This window comes from Triticum aestivum, chromosome 3B (assembly GCF_018294505.1).
Source record: "Triticum aestivum cultivar Chinese Spring chromosome 3B, IWGSC CS RefSeq v2.1, whole genome shotgun sequence".
Classification (NCBI taxonomy): domain Eukaryota; kingdom Viridiplantae; phylum Streptophyta; class Magnoliopsida; order Poales; family Poaceae; genus Triticum; species Triticum aestivum.
This window is the reverse complement of record NC_057801.1, coordinates 719,477,935-719,489,707: the sequence shown is the minus strand read 5'-3', so window position 1 is coordinate 719,489,707 and position 11,773 is coordinate 719,477,935. Positions and strand designations below refer to the sequence as shown.

At 46.1% G+C, this 11,773-nt stretch overlaps 1 protein-coding gene across 1 annotated transcript; it reads left to right on the top strand.

Annotated features, from left to right (window-relative positions):
- The first annotated feature begins 3,682 nt into the window (after nt 1-3,682).
- LOC123066189 (uncharacterized) lies at nt 3,683-4,618 on the top strand. The gene is made up of 2 exons (XM_044489322.1): nt 3,683-3,866; nt 3,963-4,618. The coding sequence occupies exons 1-2, from the start codon at nt 3,803-3,805 to the stop codon at nt 4,358-4,360; spliced, it is 462 nt and encodes a 153-aa protein (XP_044345257.1). The 5' UTR covers nt 3,683-3,802; the 3' UTR covers nt 4,361-4,618.
- Nucleotides 4,619-11,773: the final 7,155 nt, after the last annotated feature.

Below are 11,773 nucleotides of genomic sequence, written 5' to 3'. Positions count from 1 at the left end.
TTTCTTAAACCAGTGGACCGTAAGTGATCATTTGATCTACCGACACAACAAGGTGCCCTTGCTTTCTGCTCCCTCCATTTTTAAATACAAGCCCATTTAAAGATTTCGATATGGACTACGTAAGGGTCAGACGGACATAGGACAAAAATGTCCCCGTGTCCAAAGATAGTACTAACATGTATGCATGATATCAAGTAATGCTATATTACCAATTAAAAAAATTAATGTTTTATTACAATGCTTAAAAAAATAAATTAAAACTCAGCAATTAAAAGAGTTGGGCGACAAAATGCTTACCATGACGATAAAATATTTCTTTTCATTTGAGATAATATATAATAGTTTATTATACTGTATAACAATAATTAGAGCTTAAAGACTCCAAACTGTGGAAACAAAGATGATTTGTAAAATTGAAAAATCACTCCAAAACTGAATAATTTCAGTAATACAATTTGTAAATAGATTTGAATCGCCGTAAAATTTTGGGATATCATAGAAATACAATTCTCATTGCGCAAAGAGAAAATCTCAAATAGATGTGAATTTCCAAAATAAGAAAATCACAATAATCCAACTGGAAGGCAAAAATGAAGAGATGAGCGTGTTGCCATAATGTCTTCACCGATCTAGGCAACACCAGCATGCCGCGGTGAGATGGGAGTCGCGAGTTGGCGAACAAGATGAATCGGGCCGAGGAGGCGAGAAATCAGCAGGCAACAACAGGCGCACGACACACGTCGATTCAATCAATCAGATTGATCAATTGATCTTTTATTAGGCGTATTTTTCTTTTGAGAAAATTTTGAGGCGTAATTGATCTTGTGTGCTTCACATATTGCTTGACCGCATGGGCCGTTAGATGGGCTTGCGCCTACGCACCGGTGTCCATCGATACTTTTTACCAGTGTCACACAACTATATCCGCTACATATATAAACCTAACCACGCAATTTCCTATTTGCCGCACGTTGCTGCAAATTGTCGCCGCAACGCACAGGCATAGCAAGACATCGAGCGATTCGGGCCGGCCCATTTCATGACTGCACACAAACCTTCTGTTTCTGGTTTTGGGAATGTTCCACGGGTTTTCAGTTGGTTTATTCCGGTATTGCGGACCTTCTAGAAGACCCAGAACCGAGTTTTATTTTTTTCCTTTTTTATGTTCGTTTTTTCCTGTTTCTTTTTTCTTTCGTTTGTATATTTTTTCAGATTCCTCTTTTATTTTTCATTCCTATTTCATTTTCGTTTTTCTTGTTCAAAAAATGTTCGAGAATTCAAAACATTTCGCCTTTTCCAAAATTTATTTGCTTTTTCATAAAATGTTCCAGTATTGTAAAATTCAGAAATTCATAAAAGTTCAGAACGTTCAAATTTTGTTCACCTCTTTCAAAAAATGTTCTGAAATTTCAAAAAAATAGTGCTTTTATTAAAATGATCCAAATTCAAAAAGGTTATGTTTCAAATTTTGTTCATAAATTAAGAAAAATTCGCACTTTTAAAAATTGTTCATGTACTATTTGTTTTCATAATTTTCGAAATTATTTTATTTAGAAAAATGTTTAGAAATTTCAAACAGTTTTCTAAATATCGATCAAATTTCAAAAGAGGTTTTGTTTTCAAAAAAAATTCATGAATACAAAAAATGTTCGCATATTAAAAAATTGTTCATATTTTTCAAAAAATGTTCGGAATGTTTCTGCCCAAAAATTTCACTACTTTATAAAAATATTCAGCATTTCTAAAAATGTTCCCATTTTAGAAAATTGTTCAAAAAAATTTACACATGTTCATTTTTTCAATTTTTTGGAGTTTCAAAATATGTTCCCTCTTCAAAAAAATTAAAAGTGTTTGTGTTTTCAATTTTTTGGTCGAGAGTTTAAAAAATGTTCGTGTTTGCTTAATTTTCATTTGGAATTTCAAAAAATCTTCCTGAATTCAGAGAAAGCGTTCATGATTTCGAAAAATGTGATTTAGAAAAAATGTGTCGGTTTTGTAAAACAATTAGCAAATTTGAACAGTGTTTGCGTTTCAGGAAACACTCAGTTTGCTTTAAAAAATGCTTTCAAATTTCTGAAATAATTCAGATTTGCGCTGCCTATTGTTTCTTTAATTATTGACGCTGCTGCCTAATCAGATAAACTCGGTAGGTCAGCTGGTTGAGGTTCGTCCTGTGTAGGACGAGATCGCTGGTTCTATTCAGCTCCCCCTAACCACCCCCTAAAAACACCTGACCACAAAAATTACCCGGTGTCCTGTGACACGAGTGAGGTGCACGTATGTCTGTCCTGATACAGATGTATATAGACATATTTTAGAGTGTAAATTCACTCATTTTGTTTTATACGTAGTCTATATTTGAATTTCTAAAAGATCTTATATTTGGGAATAAAGGGAGTAGTTTCATGGCAACATAACGAACAATCCTAAACTTTCTGACTTCGGACTAGCAAAAGTATTCAGGCAAGTAACACATGAAAATTATTACGTCATTTCAGCGGCTTCATTACTCCCTTATATGCTTCCAAGGGCCTATTCTCTACCAAATCCGATGTGCTCATCTTAGTATTTTAATTCTTAAGATCCTTAGCAGGATAAGAAAGTATGGTAGCCTAGAGCGGACGCTGACCTCTCACTGGCACCAACATTGAAGCGTCACGGGTCTTGAACTCCACCGCCGTTCATGCAGACGCCAGATGGAGCACGTGGTCGCCGAGGCGGAATACAAAGAAAGTGGACGACGGCCGCCCATAGGATAGGTTTAGGGTCGGGCCGCTTTTTGTCCTAAATATTCAAAATGTAATGAAAAATGTTCGAAATGTAATGAACTTCGTCTAGTTTATATGAAAATTTATTGTATTTGTATGAATTCCGTCCGGTTAGTTGAAACCCGGCTTGAAATGTATGCAGGCAGCAGCGTTGGATGGCTGCCTCTCGCACCCATGTCCGCGGACGGATGCCGGAGCAAATTTACGGATTGGCGTTGGAAATGCCCTTAGATCATTAAAATAGCGATCTAAAAGATTTTATATTTCTTTAGGGAGAGAGTATAATGCATAACATGGCATTTTTGCGTGCTTCCATTCAGCTTGTCCCATAGTTTTGAGCCACAGATGGAGAGAGGCCAAAACTGATGCAATCTACCGAGCGTCTCCTGTCTACTGTACTGAATGGACGTGGATCCTCTGACTTTACAATCCCTGCCATACCCTGCCTTTGTGTCACTGACAGGTGGGCCCCATGCTCCGTAGGACCCATGTGTCAGTGACTCAAAGGTAGGCTTGGCCACGGCAGGGGATCCTCGTCCGTACTGAATACATGGGCAGAGTGACAACCCCAGCAGTGCAGCAGACTTGTACTAGCATCGTGCCATCCCTGGACCTCATGTCGCGGACTCACACCAAGCCCTGCAATAAATTATTCAGACTAAGAACTGAACAAACTGAAGGTAACTGAAACTAAATAAAGACAAAAGTGCAGTTAACTTTTTTTTGAATAAAAAAGTGCAGTTAACTTGGCGTGAGGTTTGCAGCACCTAACGAGGCCTACCGGCCACTCCGCTCTACCCGGCCTTGAGGCAGAGGCACTACAACCAACTTGAACTCATACGTGCAACTACCCCACCTTTACATCCACATAAACCACCATAACCACCTCCATTCTTTGACTGCCTTCCCTTGCACTCCACACTTCCTCTCTCTCCTCCTCATCATCCATCTCTCTATATACTCACCGCACCGAGCGACCAAACCGAGCCACTCACCGCACTCTTTCCCGCCTCGCCTCCCGAGACCACTCCAGAATGACATCGATGATCAGCACGGACGACGCTGCTGCGACGAGCCATGTCGACGCTCCAGTTCAAGGTAAGAGCGTGGATTTTCTGCACCTTCTCGCACCCTTCTCTTGTGCACCCAACGGATCGACGTAATTCTGTCTGGTGCGCGCGTGCGTGCATGCAGTTGCGACGAGAGATCACGGGGAGGCGGCGGATGTCGACGGCAAGGGCGCCGCGTCCGCGGAAGAACAGGAGCAGGCGGCGGCGAGGCGCGACGTCTTCCTGCTGGCCGGGATCAGGAAGCTCATCAAGAGCTTCAGGAGCCTGTCCCACATCTTCGAGCTGTACAAGGACGAGGAGGACGAGGACGACGACATCCAGATCGGGTTCCCTACGGACGTGGAGCACGTGGCCCACATCGGGCTGGACGGCTCCAGCAGCGTCGCCAGCCTCAGGGGGATGGACGGCGCCAGGGAGCTGCTCTCCCTCTCCACCAACATCTCCCTCCAGCAGTTCGAGTTCGCCATGGCCTCCATCGCCGCGCATGACGACCGCAGCGCCGCCATAGCAGCTAGCCCGTAATTATTTACAGTGCTTAATTAATAACTGGGCCACAACTCGCGCCGTGGACGTACGACTAGTTCTTCTGCCCCTGTACTTGGCGCTGTCTAGCCTACATGCTATTCCCATTCCTGGCCAATGCTGGCAGCCTCTACGCCAAAACAGGGATTGGCAGATGGTGTATATAATGTCACCTATGGATATTTTTGTAATTTGAGACACCAACTGCTTTGGTATGGAACGTGAATGTACGTGGTATGTCACGTACGGAGATCTCAACTATTTGTGTGTGTGTGCGCGCGCGCCAAAAACAGCTTCCTTAGGCTGGTCATAATAAAAGTATCATAGGCATGCAGTATCATAAATTTAACTAGGCATTTTTGCTGAGGTGGCACAATTTGATGTGCAAAGAGAGGATTAAGTGTCATGATATGATATCGTATCATATTGAATGATGCAGTAGTACGTGTCATACATAACAATAAATGGGGTCACTATGATACCAAGTTATGATACTATGCACTATATGATACTTCCTCCGTTCCTAAATATATGACGTTTTGGTAGTTCAAGTACCGCCTTAGCTCAACCTTGCTTTTTTAGGAACAGTTTTACTTAACAACATTTTTGGGACAAAACGTGGGATTCCCAAAACGTGATATGTTTCTTACAAAACCGGATTCTCCCTAGCACAGATTACTGCGAACTAGCAAAAGGGCCAGTGCTTTGCAATGGCAGGGAAAAAAATCATAATCTTCAATAACCATGATCACATTTTGCTGCATCACTGAGATACACTGTCACTCTCAATTTCGTGAAACTATGAACTTTTTTTAAAACTCATGAATATTTTTCAAATTCATGAACACGTTTACAAATTTTCAAACATTTTCTAAAATAAAGAATATTTTCTGAATTCATGAACATTTTACACTATTTGCAACATTTTTAAAATATTATGAACATTTTTTAACAACTTTCTTGAATCGGCGAACATTCCTAGAATGGACGAACGTTGTTTTGGAAATTGGTGGAACATTTTTTGTTTTAAAAAACATTTTTGAAATGGATGATCATTTTTTAGATCAGCGAACATTTTATGAATGAAAAAACTATTTTGTAATGCACGAACAGTTTTTGAATTTTTAGGATATTTTTCCATTCATGAACATTCTTTGAATTGGCGAAATTTTATTCAATTTAATTAAAAAAATTAATAAACGATTTTTTTAATCATGAACATTTTTTGATTTCCGGAACATTTGTTTTCAAATTTTTGAACATTTTTTGAATAAGCAAGCATTCTCTTATAAATCCTGAATATTTTTTGAATCCACAAACATTTTATTATTTATTAAAAATATTATTTGAAAATTTCGATTTGTTTTACTATTTTTGGAAAAAAATTAATTACGAATTATTTAAATTTGAAAAAAAGAAAGGAAAGGAAAAGGAAAATTTTAAAAATAGATTTAAAATACAGGCCGCCCGAACATGGGCCGGCCCAAATGGGGCTGCATCTTCTTCCATCGCATAGAGCGTAGTATAGGAGATCCCTCCTGCATGGGCCGGGCAGACGGGAGATTCCCGTATGTGAAATATTTTTTTATCATTTATAGGTGGCATTGGTGGGTAATATTTTATAACTTTGAGGTCAATTTTCGTGACATACGGCAAGAAGCAATAGCCCCTTACTATTAGGTATAGATTTAGCGGATCTTCTGTTCTTCCAAAAAAAAATCTAATAAACACAAGCACATCAAAAATTATTTAAACCAATGTATTTGTTCCTAAATATAAGTCTTTTTAGAGATTTCAATACGAACTAAATATAGAGCAAAATGAGAGAATCTACACTCTAAACTATATCTATATACATTTGTATGTAGTCCATATTAAAATTTCTAGAAAGACTTATATTTAGGAACGAAGGGAGTAGTTCTTTACCTCTTCCTAAGAATTTAAAATCTCATTGACGCCTTTGGTTGCTGTTGCCAATCTCCTTCCATTATCGGGTCCTAGTGAGGTGAAACACTGAGGGACATTAAACTATTGTAGCACAGCGTAGCGGAGTGTGTCATCATAGCATTTACTTGTCTTAAATTTAAGCCATGACTAGCCGCCGCCTTCAAGAACCCTAGCTTTCTGCCTCCCACCGGTGCCGGCGCCGGTCCATCCCGTCTCCGGTGGCCCTATGGCCATGGAGACGGAGTGGATCTCGGCCCTTGCCGGTGGGAGGACTCTGTTTTTAGATCTTTTTTCGATCTTAGTTAGGGTTTGTGTCTTATTCAAGAAGGCGAGACGGTGGCGGCTTCCTGAAGATGGAATAAAGGTCTCCCCGCCTAGCCCCCGTTCCGGTGATGCGTCTTGCATCGTCGGTGGGCGTGTGGAGTTGTGTCTCCAGCGGATCTGTCTTTGGTGGATTTGCTCGGATCTGTTCGTCGTTCGTCTTCGTTCATGTGTTTTGGGGTTAGATCCTTTTGATCTACACTCTTCATCCGCGGCGGTTGTTGTTCTGGTGCGTTGGTTCTATGGGGCCTTAGCACGACGACTTCCTGACTGTCTACTACAACAAGATTTACCCGGCTCCGGCGAGGGAGGGGTGATGATAGCGGTGCGCGTTCGGCTCGCTTCAGTGCTTGTAGTCGTCGCTAGGTGGTCTATGGATTTAGATGTAATTTTTATTATTTCTAGTGTTTGTTGTACTACCATGATTGAAGATGAATAGATTGGAAGTTTTTCCCGCAAAAAAATTTAAGCCATGATACATGCGATGAGTAAGAATAATCTCAAGGTGCTGCTGGGAGGCTGACATATTTTGGCTAAGTCTCGGGCATCTCTAACACAGATCCGTAAATTTGTTTCCACATCCATCCACGGACAAGGGGCCCAGTCTGAGGACACGGAGCTGGCTACCAAAGCTCGTCGAATATGTTTTGTTATATTTCAAATGAAATTCAACAAAAATAAACAAAGTTGATTCAAGCTCAATCAAACCGGACAATATTCATTCACACTTGGATGAATTTTACATAAAACCAGATGCTTTCATCTAAACCGGAAAATGAAGCAACCCTCCCTCCCCCCTCCGCTGAACGGACTCTAAACCTGGACTAAAATGACCACCGGCGCCCGTTCCCCATCACCAGCCGGCCATAAGCCCCGGGAAATGAAGCCCCACTCCCTTTGTAGCCCTGCGCTGACATGTCTTCCCATGTCCGGCAACCCGCTCCTTGGACTGTCCGATGCCCTCCAGGATATGCTTCATCTAGAGAGGAAGAATACCCTCCGCTTCCCTCATACCTTCTCTATGTCTGGCTGCACCACTCATTGGAGTGGCCTCAGCTTCCGTCAAGCACGGATCAGGGTTGGTTTTTGGGACGGGGGATGAGGGTGGCCTGTGAAGAGGGCAAGACACCAGTTGTGTATGCTGGCGACTGTGGCCTTCATGGAACCCAAGAGATGGCGGCCTCCCATGATGAACGTTTCCTCAATGTAGGCGGCGGCCGCGGACATGCTGACCACCTCGTTGATCTCCACGAAAGCCGACTTCTTTCTCAGCCGGCAGGCGCGGTTCAACGCACGTTGACGGCGGATGGCGCGGGTGGAGCGGTACAACACTGCCTTGTCCACAGCAGGAACTTTGCCCATGCCACCGTGCTCCACCATGTGCCAGCCTGGAGCAATTCGCCACTCCTCCACGACCTGGCTTGGAGCGGCGAGTTGTTGAACCATGCGTCGGCTTGGAGCGGCCACTTGCTCCTCCGCGCACCAGCCTGCAGCCTCGCCCATGTTACTGACGGCCTCAAGCGGCAAGGGAGGTGGAGAAGTGAGTTTCCCCACTCGCATCTGGCGGGCAAGGAGGGCTACCCAACTGGCTTTTATGCCGGAGGAACCCTCTTCCTTCTCGCCAGATGCCATGAAGAGTGTGGAGAATATGGTGCAAGAAGAAGATGGGGAGCGGAGGTGTGATGCGATTTTGGCCCGACGTCTGGCCTCGTTTAAATAATCGGTGGACACGAGGAGCCACAGGCTCACGAATGGACGTGTTGCCAGAGTGGGTTTCTCGGCACACGTGCGGCTTTAATGGAGGCAGGCGAGAAGGTGTGTTCAGCCGGGGGTGCAGCGGGCGGCGCTCTCTCGGCTGACGCTTCACTTCAATGCCGGTGCCAATGCGAGGTCGCATTCGCTCTGAGCCGGCGTCAATGTGGAGTAGCCGCTCACAGCGGCATGAATGCGGGCAGCTGGTGCTGGGCGGGAAAGCATGCGAGCGAGGGAGGAGGGTTTTGGGTGGGTCATGGTTGCCATGCACGGACGTGGCAGCAGTCCAGACGCCCGCAAAGCCCCCCTAGTGTATCTCTGGTTTGTGTGGAAAAAGTACGTCCCGACCGCCAAGCAAACCGATACAAGACCGCGTTGGATGCCAAAACACGTCTGGACCGTGTTGTTCAGACAGTATGGGTGATTTGAGGATCAACATTGGACACGCCCTAAAATAGATATCATTGCGTGCATTTGTTTCTTTCTCTATGCCTCCTCCCATGTGTTTATTGACACGGTTTCCTTCCCTACCTGCTTCAATCATCTTGTCATGCATATGTATTTAATGTGGATTGTACCTATTTAATATACTTAAATGTTCAGAGAATTTGTTTCAAAAAAAATGTTTGCACGACGACCGCTAGATTGCACGTACCGGCAGTAGGGCGGTCCTAATCTCCCTACCAGAACCAACATGACCCCCAATGTGTTAGCGTGACATGCACTGTACCTTATCTGTATATTTGTATTACTGTTGTAACTCACTCCTGGTCTTCAGGATCGCACCTTCCCCTCCTCTTCGGCCTGCGTGCCTTCCCTTACAGGAGACAAGGGGAGGGGTTGCCTGTATATGTATATGTACTCTCACGGCATAATGATATCGACAGTTCAGTGCCTTTCTCTCGTCTAGCTTGGTATCAGTCGCCATGGCGTTTGAGGATATCTTCGGCGATCTCCCTGCTCCGACCACTCACTCCTCTTCTCAGGCCTCACCACCGGGGACCTCCTCCTCCCTCCTGACCTCCACCTCTCCCGCTGCCTCCTCTGCCATTACCACCGAGCTGCTGCCTCCTCCACCCCTGCCTCCCAGCACCGAACCCCTCAATATCCACCAAGATCACATCTCAAACCACATCAAGTTTAAGCTTGATCCTGCCGAGAACAACTACAACAAGTGGCGCATGTTCTTCAATCTCGTTCTCCTACAGTATCATGTTCAGGACCACGTCGCTCGACCACGTCCTCCCAAAGCCAACGCCGACTGGCTGGCCATCGACCAGCGCCTCGTCCTATGGATCTTCTTCACCCTCTCCGACTCCCTCATCGATCTCATCATGGGCGGCACCGTCGATGCCTACACGGCCTGGACGCGCATCCGCGATTACTTCCTCGCCAACCAGGGCGCCCGCTACCTCCACCTCACACGTCAGTTCCGCAACCTAAAGCAGGGCGACCTCCCTATCACCGACTACGCCCTCCGCCTGAAGGGCCTCGTGGACAGCCTCGCTAACACCGGCAATCCGGTGAAGGACCACGACCTCACCATGCAGCTCCTCCACGGTCTGGACAGCCACTTTGACATGATCCGCACCCTCCTGGGCGATCAGGTGCCGCTGCCGCCCTTCGACGCCACTCATTCCCATCTGGAGCTCGCCGAGTACACCATCAACCTTCGGCTGGCTCCGCCGCCCTCACCATCTCTGGCGGCTCCGGCTCCACGCCCGATCTCGGAGACCACAGCAACGGCAACAACAGGGACCGCGGCAACGGCAGTGAGAGCGCCCATGGAGGACGCGGCGCGGGAGACTCTCGCGACAACAGCGGCGGTGATCGCGGTCGTGGTTGTGGTCGCACTGGTGGCCGCGGGCGCGGACGCCCCGACTCTGGCGGCCGCTGGTCTTCTTCAACACCACCCACGCCCTGGACGGGCTATTTTCCCCCCTACGGCATGGCCCTCCCTCCACCTCGTCCCGGCTGGATCCCTTCCAATGCCGCCGGCATGCTCGGCCCTCGGCCCGGCGTTCACTCCCAAGCGTATCCACTGATGCTCTCGGGCCCCTCGTCGTCCACTACATCACTTGCTGCTTCATCGTTCTACCCGTACCCTGCGCCCTCGTGGGATCATGCTGCCTTTTTCAACCACGCCTACAGTCAGCACAGGTTCCCCTCCAACGGTGCCGACTGGATCCTCGACTCCAGCGCGGCTACGCACGTCACCGATAATCCTGGTAATCTCACCTCATTTCGTCCTTTCCCAAAGCATTTTTCATCTAGCATTATTGTTGGCAATGGTGATCGGCTTCCTATTATTGGCACGGGCTCCACAACTCTCCCTCCCGCCAATCTCTGTCTCAAAGATGTTGTAGTCTATCCAAACATTGTGAAAGATCTTATCTCTGTTCGCAAATTATCCACTGACAATGATGTTTCCATTGAGTTTAATCCCCGTCGTTTTTCTGTGAAGGCTCTTCCAACCAGGACTTCGCTCATGACGTCCAGTAGTCCCGGACCACTGTACCCCTTCTATGGCGCCAACTCCTTCGACAAGCATGCCCTCCTCACCACTACCGGCGATATGTGGCATCAACGCCTTGGCCACCCGGGCAAGGCTTCCCTAGATTTTCATTCTAGCAATTTTCTACCAGATTGTAATAATGTTCCTCGCTCTCCTTGTACCTCTTGTCAACTAGGGCGACAACCTCGCTTAGCCTTTTCATCTTCAACTAATTGTACCACGGTGCCATTTCAAGACCTCACCCACCCTCCAACGCTTTTTCACTTATATATACACCCAATTTCACAATCTCATCAAATGCATGCAATGCGACAACGGCAGCGAATTTATCAACACCTCTCTTCACACCTTCTTTTCTAACAATGGCATTGTCTATCGACTCTCCTGCCCCCATACCTCACCCCAAAATGGTAAGGCCGAACATATGATCTGCACCACCAATGACGTCGTCCACACACTTATTCTTCATGCCAACCTTCCTCCGCCCTTTTGGGTTGAGGCTCTTCACACGGCCACTCACTTACTCAACCAGCACCCCTCCACCACCACCAAACCACACACCCCATTTTTTCTTCTCACTGGCGTTCAACCTCGATATGATCATCTCCGCGTCTTTGGTTGCCTATGTTTCCCAAACCTCTATGCCACCACACCTCACAAATTGTCCCCTCGCTCCACTCGTTGTGTGTTCCTCGGTTATCCCCTGGAACATAAGGGTTATTGCTGCTTTGATCTCCAAACTCGCAAAGTCATCATCTTGCCGCACGTCATTTTCGATGAATCTACGTTTCCATACACGCCTCCCACACCACCGGTCACACCCTCCCCTCCCGCACCCGATCCCACTCCTGGCACCCACCTGTGTGCAATCTCCACCG

Coding starts and splice junctions, on each gene's coding strand:
- LOC123066189 (XM_044489322.1), top strand. CDS start 3,803: ATGACATCGATGATCAGCACGGACGACGCTGCTGCGACGAGCCATGTC. Junction 3,867..3,962: donor TGTCGACGCTCCAGTTCAAG/GTAAGAGCGTGG, acceptor GCGTGCATGCAG/TTGCGACGAGAGATCACGGG.